A 19,793-nucleotide genomic window follows, 5' to 3' on the forward strand; every position below is an offset into this window, starting at 1 on the left:
TCCAGGCTAAACAACCCCAGCTCCCTCAGCCGTTCCTCATAGGTCAGACCCTCCAGACCCTTCACCAGCTTGGTCGCCCTCCTCTGGACTCGCTCCAACACCTCAACATCTTTCTTGAAGTGCGGGGCCCAGAACTGGACACAGTATTCAAGGTGTGGCCTCACCAGTGCCGAGTACAGAGGGACGATCACTTCCCTAGACCGGCTGGCTACACTATTCCTAATAGAGGCCAGGATGCCATTGGCCTTCTTGGCCACCTGGGCACACTGCTGGCTCATGTTTAGCCGGCTGTCGATCAGCACCCCCAGGTCTCTTTCCACCGGGCCGCTTTCTAACCACTCTTCCCCCAGCCTATAGCGCTGCATGGGGTTGTTGTGGCCGAAGTGTAAGACCCGGCACTTGTTCTTGTTGAACCTCATGCCGTTGGTCTCAGCCCATCTATCTAACCTGTCCAGATCCCTCTGTAGGGCCTTCCTACCCTCCAGCAGATCGACACTCCCACCCAGCTTGGTGTCATCTGCAAATTTGCTGAGGGTGCACTCAATCCCTACGTCTAGATCATCTATAAAGATATTGAACATGATGATCTCTAACATGTGATTATTATATTTGGGATTATTGCTATTAATACAGAACCAATATTTGCTATCAAAACAACCCTTAAAATAAATGTCTTCTACAGCCAATTTCTCATAACCCCCTACAGTCAGGGGACTGCCTTAAAACATCGTTTGCTGCTGTCTATTTACTTACATTATTTCTCTGTAAACCAGAAAGACATATTGTCTGCCCTTTCACTTGTCCTTGTCTTCATATACTTATGTGTCCTCCAAGTCAAAGGATACTAACATTTGCTATTTTAACGTATGTCTCATCATACTTCTAGATACATTTGGTATTTTTAATTACTACTTCTCTCTCAGCCCTTTACATTCTTCCCGCATCTCATTCTGATTGAGAATATGATGACAGTATTATCCTTTCAGATGACCCATTCTTTATACATTCATTCATTAATTTTTTCCTGCTACTGTAACCTATAGAGGAATAACCTACAGAGACACATAGGTCTCCTCCTTGAGCAACTACATATTATATGTTGCTATTCATTGTTCTGAGACAAGATCAGAGGAAGAAGTCTTGTTTGCAATCCCTTTGATTTGCAACACATCCATGGAAGTTTTTTGTAACTTCCAAACAATGGCCTTTGTTCCCTCTTAGCAAATAAGCTGTAAACACAGCTACCTTTAAAAGCCTGATATACGGTCCTTTTATGCAATTCATTCAGACAATTTAATTTTTATCCAATCGAATCATTCAGACTGGAAACAAGAATCAGCATTTCTGATTTATTCAGATGTCTGCAGGGTCAATATCCTTAAATTTCATGTGAGAATCAATTTATTTTGTATTGTTTTCTAACCTAACAGGATAGACAACAGATCATATGCAAGTTATTCATACAAGAATACTAGTCAACCAAAATATTTTTTCAGAGTTCTGCCAGTACTGCACATATACCTTTCTCCCCTCAAAATACATTTTTGAGTAAGTAATGTTCCTATATGTGAAGAAAAATGTATGTCTTTTTTGTTTGATTTTTTAAAAATCATAGGATTTGCTATCTGATGTAACACTTTGTAGAACAGAATAGAATCTAAAATTATACACGTAACTGACAATTTTATAGAAAGAAAATATAGACTTTTTTGGAAGAAGCATGAAAAGAGTATTAGACAAACAATTAGTATTAGGTATTAGCAAATATAAGTTAAGTTTCAAGTCGAGACTTTGAATGTCCACCCCCAAACTATTACTTCAGCAAATGTGGCAATCATGCCTCATTGTTTTTTCTTGTTATGTCAAGATTATGTTTGGTTTTGAACTGGGCGGGGGGCAGTTGAACTTCCCTAAAGCAACTTCCTTTCTGTGCAAAAAAAAATTCTTATTCTCTCAATTTCTAACATTCATCTTCTACCTCATTACTTCAGTCTTTTCATAAAAGACAGAATAGCATGGAATTCAAACTACCACATACATATTACTTCAGCGGCCACTAAAAATGTGAACCTCAGAAGATTGTTTTAAAGTACCTTTCCTTTAAAGATCAATGTACTATGTGTCTGCTTTTTACACTAATTTTAGATCTACTTTTTTATTTACCTCTAAGAGTTATAATTTTCAATGCAGTTTATTGCAAGATGATTAAAAAACAATAACCTCTTCGGACTTGTATACATTGTTCATACAGTACCATTCTATTTTAGTGATCTTGCAAAAGAAAACAAAAGAACTTGAACATTACCCATTGATGCCCTTGTACAAAAAGAAATACTGCCTCTTTAATGTTGTTAATTTATTACTACCCTTCTTCCAATTACCTTTATTACCAGGCTGCTTTTGAGGGTTGCAGTATTTTTCCGTAGACATGAAGATAACTGCCAAACCAATTTCTGCCTCGGGAATAGCCCTGAGATCCTTGCTGTTAATATACAAATAAAATAAAGACAAAAAAAATTTCTCAATACAGATTTAAAGATGAATAGTTCAATGGGCACAGATATGACAAAGTACAAAATGTTCCATTCATCCTTTCAAAAAACATCAGCCTACACTACAATTTTTCACAACAGAGTAAGTCAGCATAATTATCCATCATTATACCCATGTCCTATACATATGAACTTCCACATTTCCTGCTGCTGTAGCCACTGCCTAGTCCCAGTAATCTGGCCAATGCATCTCTCCCTACCCGATTTCTGGGCATTTAACCAACTGTGCTCTACCTCTGATTCAAAAATGTGTGTGAATAGAAAAGTGACTTGAAAGATTTGAGCACTTCTTACAAGTCAGTTAGGCACACCCCCCCCTCTTCTGTGCTACAGCCATGAGAAGAGCTTCAGTACAGTCTTCTCTATTTAGCAGGAAAATTCAGGGGAACTAGGTTTATGTATTAGGTTAAGGATTGGGATTTTGTTTTCTTTCATTGTTTTAGTAAGATGGCACCATGAAAACCCTAACATCTATAAAATACGCAGTCTGCCCTCTCAAACAAAACCTACCACCAAAACAAAAACTAATTTTCACTAAACAGAAGCTGCTCTTCAGAAACATTGCATGCAAATAATCAGACAGCAATGAACCACATGACCTTAAGGTGACATCTCACCTGTTTTCCATGAAATAAATACGTATATTCATTGAAAAAGCATAAATTATCTATTTTCCATTCTTAGAATATATTAATTTTTAATAGCAGAAGAAAAACCACTTGCTGTCTGTAATTTCAAAGCAGCTTCATTACAATGAAGTTTTGTAGAATTGGATCTTCCAAAAAAGAAACAAAAAAGAAACAAACAAACAAAACCCCATCAAATCTTTACAGAACTGCCAAGCCCTTTCTTTCCTGCTTCAAGAAATTTTAGTTACTCTGTTAAATACCTAAAGCAATTAAGAAAATGCCCTCTTTATATGCATCCTACTGCTTAAATATGTATGCAAACACCATGAGTAAATCTCTGCAGAAATTCTGAAATTACCCTACCACTGTACAAGAGAACAATGCCGCACCTTTGCAAGACAGTCAGAATGGAATCAGTCCAGTTTCTCATGGAGTCAGATCCTGGGATCTGAGAGTTTGTCAACCCCACATCAACAACACAAACTTCAGGAGAAACTACTAACGATGTTTCTTTTCTTCCTTCTGTCATCAACTTTGCTTCCCCTCCTCCAAGAATAACTGCTGGACCCAGTTTCTTGTGCTAAAAAGAGAATGCAAATAATAAAAAAATTAAAATACAGTCAGTTTAGAAGCATCAGCATAATGAACCATCAGCATAGGGCTTATCACTGATGCACTAATGCAGATGTGATGTGTTGTTTCTCCCCCTGTATTTCATCTTGCTTATGCCATTGTATTGTAAGAAGATAAATACACAGAAATCCTTCTTTCCTGATGAACTCAGAATGAGTGTGAATTCACAGATAACAGAATCTGTGCTTAGCTACCCCTGCATCACTTTTGCAATGTAAAGCCTGATTACCTGCTTGGCAGTTAGAAATACAAAAGTTTTTCCACTGAATATTTTTTTCCTTTCACGATGCTCAGATAAATCCAGTTTTTCAGTGCCAATGGAAGGCTCATCAACTGGAGGATAAAAGCTGCAAGAACAGAAAATTAAAGTTACAAAATTCAGATTTATCTAACAGTACTGACTCATGCTCCTTTCAGTTTTTGGAGTAAAGCTCTGAAGTTAAAATACTGTATTGCTCTGTTAAAACTATTAACATAAATAACTTTTCAAGAGAATGTTAAGAAGAAACAGAGCCTCTAATTTCTCAACATCTAAGCTAAGACTAAGACTTTCTACTTCAGTAACTAAGAGGACAACACTTTTAGGAATGTATTCAACCCATCCACTTTAAGCATCTGCTGTACACACATCCACATTCTCCACTAACAATACTGACAAATGAGACTGCAATCTCATTCTGCACTTACTCTAGCTAACAGTAAAACTCCACACTAAATTAGACATCTTGCTTCTCTTACCCTTCAGGTGGGGACAGTCACCCCTCCTTCTCTTCTATTGGATCAAGAAATGCCACCACACTAGATGACAGCCTACTAATATGGCAGAAAATAAGTACACTTTTCTTGCTGGTGGAATAGAGAACTGAACTGATTCATCCTGCAGATTCTCGTTTTGTCCAATACAAGAAAAGTGACCAGGAGTTCAGCTTGGAAACAGATTAGGCAGAAATGAAATTCTGTCCTGAAGCTCTCATTTTTGTCATGGCCTATGATCTCAGCTCCAGTTAATGATGGCATGCCCACATCATAAAAAGCCTCTAGAGTTAAGACAAACATCTAACTGATAATTTCAGGATAGTATTTACAGGATCTTTGAGCCACATATTCACTCCTACTGCAGTTCTGACAGAGCACGCACTAGAAAGAAGGGAGTCTATAGGTCTATTTTAACCATACTATACTATGTCTGTACCTAAACAGCAGTTTATGTATGTACTTTGGCTGATCACAGAACTACTTATCTTTGTTCTGACTGCTGATTATACATCCTTCTCATACTACTATGCAGGAAAAAAAAGATGCTGAAACATACTCCCAAAATCTCGTTTAACAGCACAATAAATTAAATATATATACACACGTATACATACATACACTTGGATACGTTTTTAATTTTTTTTTTAATTTATGCAAAGATTAACAGATTCTAAGCAAGAAACATACTCCATGAAATGCTGAAATGTTTAAATTTCTGAAAAAAATGGACCATCTCTGAACATATTCTTCAGACACTGAATATTCACATAATTATAGCCGAACACAAGAATAAGCCTGTAAATTTTCTACTGCATCCAAATATGTAATTCAATTATGACAGGCTAAAATGTACTATAGAATTACAGTTAATTTTAAATAATCTTTGTTCTTTCGTGTTCTTCACAATCAATTTCTGAAGCTTTATGTACACAATGGAAATTAACCAGACTGAAACCATCAGGTTTTGAAAAATGAGTATTTGGTAAGTTTCAGCAACCTGTTCAAGTCTGTTTACAAAAATATCCTTGCACTGAAATTGAAATAGATATGATAAAGTCTACTAATTGTAAGCAATAGGGTAACTTGGATTTTAGTTATCAGGCCAGAAGACTTCTGATACTGAGTCCCACAGAGACAGTTATTAACCTAAAATAAATACGGGGAACAAAGTCATCTTTAAACACCAAAGGATGAGTAAAAAGGGAGAAACAGCAGTTTCCATTATTTTGGAACTGGACTATAGTTTCTCTATAAATACATTTCAAACCTCTGTTTTTTAATTTCAGCAGGAAACTTCAACTGATATCTCCTCCTCAAATAAACCTTTGATTTTCCTTTGAAACTCTTATCCAATGCTGATCTAAGCTCAAAAGGCAACACAGTCTTTTTCCGTCTTAGGATTCTCAAGTGCTTCTTATACTCTCTCCCCATAAGCTCTGAACAGTAACACCTTTGTCCAGAAAAGACCCTCTACAGTCTTCACAGAATCACAGAATGTTAGGGATTGGAAGGGACCTCGAAAGATCATCTAGTCCAATCCCCCTGCCGGGGCAGGATTGCCTAGACCATATCACACAGGAACGCGTCCAGGCGGGTTTTGAATGTCTCCAGAGAAGGAGACTCCACAACCTCTCTGGGCAGCCTGTTCCAGTGTTCGGTCACCCTCACCGTAAAGAAGTTTTTCCTCATATTTATGTGGAACCTCCTGTGTTCCAGCTTGCACCCATTGCCCCTTGTCCTGTCAAGGGATGTCACTGAAAAGAGCCTGGCTCCATCCTCATGACACTTGCCCTTTACATATTTATAAACATTAATGAGGTCCCCCCTCAGTCTCCTCTTGTCCAAGCTAAAGAGACCCAGCTCCCTCAGCCTCTCCTCATAAGGGAGATGTTCCACTCCCTTAATCATCTTCGTGGCTCTGCGCTGGACTCTCTCTAGCAGTTCCCTGTCCTTCTTGAACTGAGGGGCCCAGAACTGGACACAATACTCCAGATGCGGCCTCACCAGGGCAGAGTAGAGAGGGAGGAGAACCTCTCTCGACCTGCTGACCACACCCCTTCTAATCCACCCCAGGATGCCATTGGCCTTCTTGGCCACAAGGGCACACTGCTGGCTCATGGTCATCCTGCTGTCCACTAGGACCCCCAGGTCCCTTTCCCCTACGCTGGTCTCCAACAGCTCTGCCCCCAACTTGTACTGGTACATGGGGTTGTTCTTGCCCAGATGCAGGACTCTACACTTGCCCTTGTTATATTTCATTAAATTTCTCCCCGCCCAACTCTCCAGCCTGTCCAGGTCTCTCTGAATGGCTGCGCAGCCTTCCGGTGTGTCAGCCACTCCTCCCAGTTTTGTGTCATCAGCGAACTTGCGGACAGTGCACTCTATTCCCTCATCCAAGTCATTAATGAATATATTGAATAGTACTGGTCCCAGTACCGATCCTTGAGGGACTCCGCTAGACACAGGCCTCCAACTGGACTCTGTCCCATTGACCACCACTCTCTGGCTTCTTTCCTTCAGCCAGTTCACAGTCCACCTCACTACCCGATCATCCAGACCACACTTCCTCAGTTTAGCTGCGAGGATGCTGTGGGAGACCGTGTCAAACGCTTTACTGAAATCGAGATAGACCACATCCACAGCTTTACCATCATCTATCCACCGGGTTGTGTCCTCATAAAAGGCTATCAAGTTGGTTGAGCATGACTTCCCCTTGGTGAAGCCATGCTGAGCGCCCCTAATGATGCCCCTATCCTTGATGTGTCTAGAGACAGCACCAAGGACAAGTTGTTCCATCACCTTTCCGGGGAAGGAGGTGAGGCTGACCGGTCTATAGTTACCCGCGTTCTCCTTCTTGCCCTTTTTGAAGACTGGAGTGACATTTGCTTTCCTCCAGTCCTCAGGCACCTCTCCCGTTGCCCACGACTTAGCAAAGATGATGGAGAGTGGCCTAGCAATGACTTCCACCAGCTCCCTCAGCACCCGCGGGTGCATCCCATCAGGGCCCATGAATTTATGGACGTCCAGATTGCTTAATTGGTCCCTGACCCAGCCCTCATCTACCAAGACAAATTCCTCCTCTATCCCGACTTCTTCTGGGGCCTCAGGGGTCCGGGGCTCCTCAGGGCAGCCTCCAGCAGTATAGACAGAGGCAAAGAAGGCATTCAGTAACTCCGCCTTCTTTTTATCCTCTGTCTCCAGGGCCCCCACCTCACTCATCAGTGGGCCTACATTGCCTCTAGTGTTGGCTTTACCTGCAATGTATTTGAAGAAGCCCTTTCTGTTGTCCTTGACCTCTCTTGCAAGGTTTAATTCCAAGGAGGCCTTAGCTTTCCTAGTTGCCTCCCTACATTCTCTGACAACAGACTTATATTCCTCCCAAGTGGCCAGCCCCTCCTTCCATGATCTCTACACCCTCTTCTTCCACTTGAGTTTGCCCAGCAGTTCCCTGTTTAACCATGCAGGTCTCCTGGTACCCTTCCTTGATTTCCTACCTGCTGGGATGCTCTGATCTTGAGCTCGGAAGAAGCAGTCCTTGAATGCTAACCAACTATCTTGGGCCCCCTTACCTTCTAGTACCCTGTCCCATGGGATTTCCCCTAGCAATTGCTTGAAAAGGCCAAAGTTGGCCCTCCTGAAGTCCAGGGTTGTGATTCTGCTAGCTATTCTGTTCCTGAATAGGAAAGGTCTTGAACCTTTCAATAAATAGATTTTGATTCTTGATGAGTTTCTGTTAAAGGCTCAGTTACTTTCCTACTTTTTCAATGCACTGCACTATTTACACTGGACTGCTGTAATAAAACATGTTATTTCATACAGAGTTGCACTTATGCAGCCCTTAGTGAAATCTTCAGTTACTGGTCTTCCTTTCATAGGTTATCAGAGAGCACCAGAGGACTGGGGTAATATACTTCACCATAAAAAGCCTCAAGTAAGAAGCCCCGCATTCATATGCGAACTGCGAGTTCGCAATTCCGTCAAGTCTTAGTATAAACAAGAAGTTGTTTTAATTTTTTTGAACTTTAAGTTATATTTCCCTAAGGTTTTTTGGGGATCAGATCTACAGTAGTAATCAACATTTAATTAACTGTGTCACCCTCTATTACCACGTCAATATACCTTTCTTATTTCATATTCAACTAATATTGCCCCAAGTTGTTTAGTGTCTTGCGGATGTACGAGCCCAGGTCAGCTCTAGCTACAATGCATAATGTAGAGATACCCCGTGAAAGTTAAAAGTATTTTTGGAATTGAATGCAAACAGCTGCTACATAAATTTTCAATATCTTCCCACAAGCTAGATCTTAAAAATATCACAGAATCAGAGAATCATAGAATGGTTTGGGTTGGAAGGGACCTTAAAGATCACCTAGTTCCAACCCCCTGCCATGGGCAGGGACACCTTTCCACTAGACCAGGTTGCTCAAAGCCCCATCCAACCTGGCCTTGAACACTGCCAGGGAGGGGGCATTCACAGCTTCTCCGGGCAACCTCTTCCAGTGTCTCACTACCCTCACAGTAAGGAATTTCTTCCTAATATCTAATCTAAATCTACCCTCTCAGTTTCAAACCATTCTCCCTTGTCCTGTCACTACGTGCCCTTGTAAAAAGTCCCTCTCCCACTATTCTGTAGGCCCCCTTCAGGTACTGGAAGGCTGCTAGAAGGTCTCCCAGGAGCCTTCCCTTCTCTAGGCTGAAGAGCCCCAACTCTCTCAGCCTGTCTTCATAGGAGAGGTGCTCCAGCCCTCCATCATCTTCGTGGCCCTCCTCTGGACTCGTTCCAACAGCTCCATGTCCTTCTTATGTTGGGGGCCCCAGAGCTGGATGCAGTGCTCCAGGTGGCGTCTCACAAGAGCGGAGTAGAGGGGGAGAATTACCTCCCTTGACCTGCTGGCCATTCTGCTTTTGATGCAGCTCAGGATACGGTTGGCCTTCTGGGCTGCAAGCGCACATAAATATCACCTATTTAAAATACTGTAATTATTTTAAATATAGACCTGTGTATTACACCACCTGTCTCATTTAGCTTGATGCAGAACTCTCTCTTTGAAAGCTACATAATGGATATACTGCTAGTGTCACTAACATGACATTTAGTCAGCTCAATTCCTCTGAGGATCTTAATAGTTAGCAAAAAATGTTTAAGAAAGGGAAACATACCCATCTGGTTCTATTTAAGGGAGTACTTAACAGCTCAATTGTACTGTCACTTCTATATTAAAGGAATGGACAACATGCATCCTGCTTTCAAGAGCCCAAGCGACTGTTTGCTTGTTACTGTGACAGTAACAGCAGCCTTACATCACATTAGACCAAGCAAATTTCAGATTGCACAACACATCGCTAGCTTTTGATGGCTTGTACTACCTGCACTAATAAACAGGTAAACCTGCCAGAAAACCTTATGTCCAGTATTTCAGAGAGGACTCTAAATAGTTGATTGATTTAACTTATTAGGTAAACCCTTGCAAATGTAAACAGCATCTAGAAACTAAAGAGTTGCAATTGCTACCACTTGCTCCAGATTGGCACTCGTATTGTTCTAACCAGGTACTGTCACATTCTGTGAAATATATTTTACCACGTAGCAAGTGCAGTTTATGATGAGTCCTCTGCAGCTTTGCTTCCATTACCATGCGTGCACCACTGAGGTTTGTTTAGCTGCCCTTCCCCCCGCTCCCGTTTTCCAAACTATTCTACCAATGGCTATCATCAGACCCACTAAAAAAGAAATTAAATTACTATGTTCTAACCCGTATGTATGTAAGTATATTAACATATATGTAAAACCAGCAGTGACTTCCATTCTTCTTCACCACTTATTTCCCCCAACTCAAAAGTCTGCTGTCCAGCACCCATCTGGCTGAAAACAATACATCCAGAAAAATCATTATGTTTTGAATGCATTTAAAGTAATTTCACAAATTTAATGTTAGTTAACAGGGAGAAAAAAGTTCAACATGTTATTTTTCAAATGCCAAGTACTCTTATGATTCCATTCATTATGTCTTTCATTTCACAGTATCTTCTGAAGCATGCAAAGAACAGAAGCAATAAAAAAAGCCAAGTACCCATGCAGTTTACTTTTTAAAAATACGTGATGGAAATTTCTCACCTGCATAAATCACATGCTCATAAAAAAAAAAAAAGTACCCAAATAAAACACAACTGTCTCCCTTTTCAAGGTAAAAATAGTAGCAATATAGGCTCAGATGAAATTCTCACATACAATAATGGGATTACTTTACACTTTTCTACACAGAGAAAATAACCAAAAGGGCTATTCTGCAGAACTTTTTTTATTCCAAGTAAAAATTCCCTTTTCAAGTTAATTTAACCATGAAAACAATGAGTATTTTATTCTCATATAGTGAAGACCAATGCACATTAATTTCACTTCACCTCTTAACAGATAATTAAAACCCCCTGCTATTTCAGGGAATTCAACAAGTCAGGCTAACTCTGTTTTGACGAAAGTTTACAGTAAACTCAGTAACTAACTGTGTACTGGGAAAATATGCGGGTGCTGAGGGAGCTGGCGGAAGTCATTGCTAGGCCACTCTCCATCATCTTTGCTAAGTCGTGGGCAACGGGAGAGGTGCCTGAGGACTGGAGGAAAGCAAATGTCACTCCAGTCTTCAAAAAGGGCAAGAAGGAGGACCCAGGTAACTATAGACCGGTCAGCCTCACCTCCATCCCCGGAAAGGTGATGGAACTTGCCCTTGGTGCTGTCTCTAGGCACATCAAGGATAGGGGGATCATTAGGGGCACTCAGCATGGCTTCACCAAGGGGAAGTCATGCTCAACCAACTTGATAGCCTTTTATGAGGACACAGCCCGGTGGATAGATGATGGTAAAGCTGTGGATGTGGTCTATCTCGATTTCAGTAAAGCGTTTGACACGGTCTCCCACAGCATCCTCGCAGCTAAACTGAGGAAGTATGGTCTGGATGATCGGGTAGTGAGGTGGACTGTGAACTGGCTGAAGGAAAGAAGCCAGAGAGTGGTGGTCAATGGGACAGAGTCCAGTTGGAGGCCTGTGTCTAGCGGAGTCCCTCAAGGAACGGTACTGGGACCAGTACTATTCAATATATTCATTAATGACTTGGATGAGGGATTAGAGTGCGCTGTCAGCAAGTTCGCTGATGACACAAAACTGGGAGGAGTGGCTGACACACCGGAAGGCTGCGCAGCCATTCAGAGAGACCTGGACAGGCTGGAGAGTTGGGCGGGGAGAAACTTAATGAAATATAACAAGGGCAAGTGTAGAGTCCTGCATCTGGGCAAGAACAACCCCATGTACCAGTACAAGTTGGGGGCAGAGCTGTTGGAGACCAGCGTAGGGGAAAGGGACCTGGGGGTCCTAGTGGACAATAGGATGACCATGAGCCAGCAGTGTGCCCTTGTGGCCAAGAAGGCCAATGGCATCCTGGGGTGGATTAGAAGGGGTGTGGTCAGCAGGTCGAGAGAGGTTCTCCTCCCCCTCTACTCTGGCCTGGTGAGGCCGCATCTGGAGTATTGTGTCCAGTTCTGGGCCCCTCAGTTCAAGAAGGACAGGGAACTGCTAGAGAGAGTCCAGCGCAGAGCCACGAAGATGATTAAGGGGGTGGAACATCTCCCTTATGAGGAGAGGCTGAGGGAGCTGGGTCTCTTTAGCTTGGACAAGAGGAGATTGAGGGGTGACCTCATTAATGTTTATAAATATGTAAAGGGCAAGTGTCATGAGGATGGAGCCAGGCTCTTTTCAGTGACATCCCTTGACAGGACAAGGGGCAATGGGTGCAAGCTGGAACACAGGAGGTTCCACATAAATATGAGGAAAAACTTCTTTACGGTGAGGGTGACCGAACACTGGAACAGGCTGCCCAGAGAGGTTGTGGAGTCTTCTTCTCTGGAGACATTCAAAACCCGCCTGGACGCGTTCCTGTGTGATATGGTCTAGGTAATCCTGCCCCGGCAGGGGGATTGGACTAGATGATCTTTCGAGGTCCCTTCCAATCCCTAACATTCTGTGATTCTGTGATTCTGTGAAAATATGTCTACATAATGAAATGCTTGATATAATTTCTTTTATAAAAATAGAATTTTATTTTAATGTATCAACTCCCAAAAGAGCTTAAGTGTTGCTTCAAACACATCAACAAAGTAAGTTCCTACTTAGCCCTAGTAACATCTCTAAGCATATAGCCAATTCCAAGAGCTCATTTTATAACTCTAGGGATGAGAGCAAGAAAATTGCCTTAATATTAATATCTGTGTCATATTAAGCATTCTTCCACAAATAAAATTAGTGTAATTCATATATTCTGACAAACATAACCAGATAAATGTGTAGTTATTTGATAAAATAACTTCCATAAATTTAATTCTGTGACATTGAAAACATGATAGAATCACAGAATCAGAACCATAGCTACTTACCTTTCATGATTTGGCAACTGTTGCCTGGACTGAATAGCTTTGATTAATTCAACAAAAAACTCTGGTTTTATAATTGGTCGACCACAGATCAAAGCACATATAGTCTGAAAATATAGAAAATATATATTTACTGTATGGAAAAAGTTCAGCTAGAAAATAGTTCAAATGACATTAGCTTTTTAAGATCTTAGATGTGGAAAATGTCACACAAACAAATAGAAGGCTACTGAATTTTGTACTGAAAACCAGGATAGTTTTGCTTCTAACAGCCTAGCTGTTAATTGTAATCTTGACCAAAGTTATGCAAATGTACAAGGCAACTGATGAAAATCAGTAACAGCCTTCAAAAACTAGCTTTTTTCATTTTCTTTCCCTCCAACCTTCCATCAACATACACCTCTTTCTAAACTTGGAAAAGCTGACTTCATAGCTTTGTAGAGGAAAATCTTGAGCAGGTCTAGCATTTAATTCACATCTGTGGGAAAACAGCAAAGCAATGCCATCGATATGCAAAAGCTCAACATACCTTAACAGTAACTTTTACTGATACCATGACAAGGTGAGTACACTCTTTTGTCCATTCATTCACCACAAGGCCTCCAAGCTGCTGGATGGCTTGGTTTAAAGCCATTTTCTGAGCAACATCTAAACATGAGGAGCAGACAACCAAAGGTTCATACTCTACTCTGAAAGGAACAAGTAAAAGATAATTGCTTTAGTTATTTCAGCCAATCATTATGATGAACAGAGTTGAATTAACTATCATGTTTGTGTCTCAGGGAAATCTGAAAGAGGGGAAAAAAAAAAAAAAAAAAAAAAAAAAGACCCATACTCTTACCTAGATCAAAGACTGCTTTAAAATTTCCTGAAGAAAAAAAAAATTAACAACATTTTGACTTGATGTCTGAAATACTTCTAAGGAGTTTTGGGTCTTTCACAGACATCACATAGAATCAGTCCTTCAAAAATGTTGCAAGGTCAGAGAATACCAGAAGAAATGGGAGTGTGTGCTTCCAAAGGCAAAAGCACACTCAACAGAACAGTCCATGAACAGATTAGTATTTAAAAAATTTAAGTGCCACAGAATGCAAGTTAATCTAACTTTTTTTCCTAATACTGCCATTACCCTTGACCATAAGCCTATTTATAGTTGTAGATCTTCCATATGGAATTACAGCGTATCAAATTCTATGATCTGATTTGGTTTAGTCTACAAAGCAGAAAGAAATTTAAAGAATCTTTCTAGTACAACAGTCACGATGCATCTGATCTCATGGCGTGATTCCTGTACTGCATTTCAGGTACATTTATCTAAAATATCAAAAATAATTTATTGTAATAAGTGGAGGAGAATGCCATTTTTTCTATCAAATAATGCCAGCAGCAGTGACAAGAGAGTCAAATTTTAAGGAAACAAAGGCAAATTCTGCTTTCTTTAATGTTGATTTTAATGGTCATTAGATTTCGTTCTATTTACCTACCACTTCACTTCAAGGAATGCTTCATATATTCAAACAGATAGCACTTGCTACCATGTTAAATTTGAAAAATCAGCAAGTTGGGTTCACTAAAGAGAATGCAGCCATACACCACAGCAACAAGCATTCAGTGGCTAGTGCTGCACAAAGCATCCTCCAGCTATCTCAGTTCTTTTCTCATTACATTATCATCAGCTAACAAGGGCTCAGAGCAGCTCTCTCCCTACCCTAAACTTTCCTCCCTTTAGAACCATTTGTGTTTTAGGATTTTGTTCTTTGCCTAAGATAGCCTGAAAACACTCACTGTACATGATACAACATCTTCTAAAATGCCAGTGCTTTACTATGAACAATTTTAATCTCTTGGTGTCAAAATAAATTACGTTCTAAAAATATGTAATGGAAAACTATTGCAGAAGCAGGTATGGAACACAGACAAAATATTACTCATCTCCTTTAGTTTCTAAAAACTCATCATTGCTGTATCGCTTGCTGAGTTGTATGATGTGCTAAAATACTCCTCTCAAAATCTGCAATTTTCTACTTGATATTTTATAATCAAAGCACTTACCTAAACTTGCTCTCAAAGACTCCAAAGTTGATTCTGTCACCAGACTGCAAAGACATTGAAGTACCATTGAGTTTTGAACCATTAACAAAGGTGCCATATTTCGATTTATCTCTTACTGTTAATATAGGGACTGAGAGAGACTGGCTCTGAAAAGAAACATAAATAAGCCATTATAGTTTATCAGAATGAGGTAGTTTTATCAGAAACAGGTTACTACCATTATGGATCAAAGCAATAGATAAATAAGAAAAAGCCCACAAAATACCATCCTAAATAAAGACTTTGGACAATGAGGCTGGTTACCTGTAATTATTCATCTTCTGTTTTTCATTGTGAAGGAATGAGAGAAAACATACATATTTTTAGCTTCAGAACTTCTGTGCTTCTTGCACTCAGTCTTTTTGGAGGCTGTGCAAAGCAATCATTCACTGGCCCAAAGCCTCTGCTAGTGCAATCTGGCAAGGCTCTGAGATTTATTATTGATGCTTTTACCCATCATTCAGCCCTGGCATAGCTGTCCAAGTCACTTTCCCTCACTTCCTTCCACAAGCACTGCTAGTCTTCCACAAGCTGCAGGGCATGGTGATATCAGTGCATCTTGAGAAGAGGTCAGACACTGTCATATTTCCCAAATGGTTCACAAGCCAGCAAGAACACTATCAGCCTGCTTTTATGAAATTTTGCTATGTAGTTATACACTATTTGCAGTTTTAAAAGGACTAATAAATTTTATGCATTTCATTTCAAATTCTATATACAGTTACATAAAAGAAATTCCTGCTGACTGGCTTCAACATTGCAACACATAAGTGATAGTAAATTGCTGCTGCTTGCTAATTCTCCTTGGGACATTTTCATTTTCAGTCCCCTAAGCAAATACAGAATTAATGATGTGGAATGAAACACAAACTAAGCCTGCAGTAAGACAACTGAAGCACTTCCCAGAACCAAGACCTAAATCTTGTCTACGTAATGAAATTTAATTGCATAATTTTCCTGCTATGATTATTTTAATACAAATTCCTAGTGAATCTTCACTCTAGGATAAAAAGGAGCTAGGACCAGTAGAATTATGCCACTAAATTTCTCAACACAGGCAAGCAACCCTGAGAAAAAAAAAAAACAAGTCAAGGTTAAGAAAAGACAGGTGATCAATGGTTCTACTCCAAGCAGAAAACATCAGTGAGAGTGAAACGAGACTATGTATGGTCATGGCAGACTGAATTATCCACATAGAGCACTGATAATGCAGTAAAATGCTGTCTACTTACAGGGGTTGTTTCAGGACGACTTACTGTCAGAACTGCATGACTTCGACTGATGGACTGATCACCCTGAACTAGAATTGCACAGTCTTTGCGTCCAATGACATATTCTGTACCACTTAAAAGCCGATATGGCTCTCCTGAAAATAAACGAGACAGAAAAATATCAATTTACAAAAAACTCCAAAATACCCAAAGCACTTAGGAAACATTCAGAAGTTTGTAGTAGATCTGAAACTCAACTTTGTCATGCATCATTTATTAGGCTGACTACAATTATGCATTTAGTTTATAGACAACATCTCTTTCTTCTCCTCTCCCTTGCTTTGTCCATTATAAAAGGATAAATTTCATGAAAAAGAAATCAGTTACAAAAGTGGCAGCACATGTTTTTCAAGGACAATATATTTTTACTAATACTTTGTTTCTTAAATTTTCTCTTGTATTACTTCTTGAAGATTAACTGTTACATAAAAAAACAGTACAAAAACCAAAAAGATTACAATGTAAGACAGCTTTTCCAAAACACGAGTTTTTAAGGGTACATAATTTTTTGAGGATACATAATTTATTTACATAACTTATTAAGAAATTCAGAGGAAAATATCCTCCTAATAAATGTGGGAAGATCTGCAATGCAAATCAAACTGATACTTAGTAAGTTCAGCCTCTGACATATGCTTTAGGTCATTCTTGGTATCTGCCATCTATACCACATGGTGGCTTTTCAGTGAATGGCTTGAGTACATCCAAAAGGTGTGTGTTACCCCTGGTCAACAGGATCAGAAATGTTTCTTGATTAAAATGAAAGAATAATTACAGATTAAATTCTAGTTATCAACCCCGGGCAAAAAACTTTCCAAATATGAACTGTGTGGAAACGATCATCCTGAATACAACGACAATACCAGTGTTTTGGCTCTTGCTCAAGAGTTTTCCAAGCCGTAAGAAATAACTCAGTCCATTTCGTAGGATTAGGTACTGTTGCCACTAAGAGATAAACCAAATATCCAAAATTCACTCCCAATGAATTAGGAAATAAAGAGCAGATGCAGTTGTGACAGGACTGCTTGTTATACCGAAAACATTTAAGTCAAGAAGAAATTTGTATATTATATACCTATTATCAAAGTTATCAATGTATCAAAGCTCCTATGCATAAGGAAACTGATGGAGAAAGGTACAGTGGCAATTCAGTTTCAAAATTCCGCATTCCAAGAAACAACATGATGTCTTTAAGTTCAAGACTTGGTCCCTACAAAATCAACATAGTATTTAGACATCTTTTGCGAAAGGAAAGACTCCTGAGGTTGACTTCTGCCCCAGAGCTCAACTCTTCAGGTATTTTAAAGCAGCACTCTGTAACCGGCTTCACTGGCTGCAGCAGCACCTGAAGACATCCCACACGGGCTCGCAAAGCGAAAAGCCCTATTCAGTTTAACAGGAGCTGTGGTCTGCAGTGCTCGAGGGAAAAACGGAGGCTCGGCCGTGGACGAGCGCCCAGAGCGACGAGGAGCTCTCTCACCACTTCTCCACACCGGAGCGACGCAGGGGAGCACGGACAAGCAATCCCGCCTGGAAACCCCCGCGGGGGCCGAGACACAAGGGGCCGAGACGCCGGCTCCCGGCGCCGGCTCACCTCGGCACCCGAAGGCACCGCCCGGGCCAGCGGCTCCCGGCCGCACGGGCCGCTGCAAGAGGCGCGCCCGAGGCCAGGAACCGGCCCCAGGCCCGGGGATCCGCGCAGGCGCAGGCTGGGGCAGGGAAGCGCCGGGAGCCCGCGGTGCCCGGGCCCGGCCCGCCCGAGCGGCCGCGGGGCCTGGCGCTCCCTCACCTTCTCCTGTGGCGCGCACCAGCTTCCACATCCTGGGGGGCGGCGAGGGGCGACTCAGCGGGGGCGGCCGGGGCGCCTTAGCGGGGGGGGGGCCGCTCCGCCCAGCGCCCCCCGGCGAGCCGGGGCAAGGCTGGGAAGGGAGGAGGAAGCCCCTCACTAGGCGCTACCGCCGGGACCGGCGCGTCCCTGCAACCGAGACCCCGTCCACGGTTAGCGACCGCGCGGTGGGAGGGGAAGGAAAAGGGACGGGCGTGGAGAGCGCCACCTACCGGCGGCGGGGAGACAGACAGCCGGGGCCCGGCGCGCATGCTCAGCGGGAGGGCCACGCCCCCGCGCTCACGGAGGCTCGGAGGGGGCGGTGGGTCTCTCATCAGCCCCGCCGCCGCGTCCCCCCGCCACTGCTCGGGGCCCAGGACCCCGTTTCAGCGCCCCGGAGCTGCCGGTCCTCCCCTGACTGCTTAGGCCGGGACTGATAGCCCCGGGATGAACTGAGGCGGGGCTCCTGGGCCCCGGGGGCGGGGTGCAGGTGGGGCTGGGCAGGGCGGTAAGGCCTGAGGAGCTCCCCCCGCCCCGCCCAACCCCGACAGCTGTGTCCCTCTGTCCTACCCTTCAGAGAGCGCTAATATCCCTAACAAAATGCTTTGCATGCAGAAATTGTAGAGATTCATTTCTTAATTGAAAGCAGCTTTTTGGATAAAAAGAAGAACTAAACTTTCTAGAATTTTAAATAAAAGAAAAAAACGCCTGGGAGTTTGAAGGCCATTCGGCAGGTTACCAAAAACTTGCTACTCTGTTATGCTGAATGTTCTGGAAAGGAACAGCAGAGGACAGGTATGCAGAAGCCATATGTGCCTGACTCCAGTTGTGCACGTTTGAGGTATGGCTCAAAATGCCCATTTCTCATTGTGCTGTGCAGCTCACAAGGCGCAGGGTGTCAAATCCCTGATGTCCATAATCACATAGGCCAGCAACTGGAAAGCAAATTTCTTCCTACTGGGCAATCGGCTGGCTTCTCAAGTAACGAATATTGGTAATTGTTTGCCCTTTATCTTTGCAAAACAGCGAAAGCTTTTGGAGGTATGTCCACAGTTAGCTAAGAAGTTTTAACACCAGAAAACCTGTGGAGTTGAAGTGGGGGAACTCAGGATAGCATTGTTCTGATAGGAAAAGATTAATTTAAAACATGAAGAAATGTAAATACGAGCTGTCAGTCAGAAATGTTTCTGTAGAATCACAATGTTTAATGTCCATGTGTCACAACTTTTAAGTATCCTTTGTCCTTACATGTTCACTTAGATACCTTTTTATATTTTCCCTCCTGCACTTCTAAGATAAATGATCCCAATCTCCTTAATCTCTTGGGAGTTTTCTTCATCTTCTTTGCTTGTTTTTTTAGTCCCTCATAATTATGCAATTTCAGTTTTGAGCTAGGGTGACGAGAAATATAGAGCGTATCCTAAATGACACTATTTCTCAGCTTTATATAACTGTACTTAAATATTCTCTGTATTGTCATTATTCTATGTCTTATTTATCCTATTGGCTTGACTTTTGTGATTGCATCTTTATATGACAAATCATCGTCATAAGAAACTGTATGAATCCTGTAAACCCCATTATGATGTTTATACTTTCAATTTCCTTGCATTTATCC

The 19,793-nt window shown here is 41.7% G+C and overlaps 1 protein-coding gene across 5 annotated transcripts in view; it reads right to left on the reverse strand.

The window, feature by feature from the left end:
- The window catches only part of NBN (nibrin), a 30,375-nt gene extending 11,999 nt beyond the window's left edge, over positions 1–18,376 (reverse strand). Inside the window, exons 1-8 of one of the 5 annotated variants that reach the window (XM_068396717.1) lie at positions 18,140–18,376; positions 16,336–16,445; positions 15,041–15,186; positions 13,518–13,677; positions 12,992–13,095; positions 4,044–4,161; positions 3,571–3,761; positions 2,382–2,482 (exon numbers count right to left, since the gene is read on the reverse strand). In XM_068396717.1, the coding sequence (XP_068252818.1) occupies positions 2,382–2,482; positions 3,571–3,761; positions 4,044–4,161; positions 12,992–13,095; positions 13,518–13,677; positions 15,041–15,186; positions 16,336–16,445; positions 18,140–18,170 (961 nt within the window). In that variant the 5' untranslated portion in view covers positions 18,171–18,376. Of the gene's footprint in view, positions 1–2,381; positions 2,483–3,570; positions 3,762–4,043; positions 4,162–12,991; positions 13,096–13,517; positions 13,678–15,040; positions 15,187–15,343; positions 15,450–16,311; positions 16,446–18,139 lie in introns of those variants that run through there. The other 4 variants (XM_068396716.1, XM_068396720.1, XM_068396718.1 and 1 more) reach the window with 4 other exon arrangements.
- Between the last annotated feature and the right edge of the window lie 1,417 nt (positions 18,377–19,793).

The sequence above is a fragment of the Nyctibius grandis genome, chromosome 3, assembly GCF_013368605.1.
Source record: "Nyctibius grandis isolate bNycGra1 chromosome 3, bNycGra1.pri, whole genome shotgun sequence".
Taxonomy (NCBI): Eukaryota; Metazoa; Chordata; class Aves; order Nyctibiiformes; family Nyctibiidae; genus Nyctibius; species Nyctibius grandis.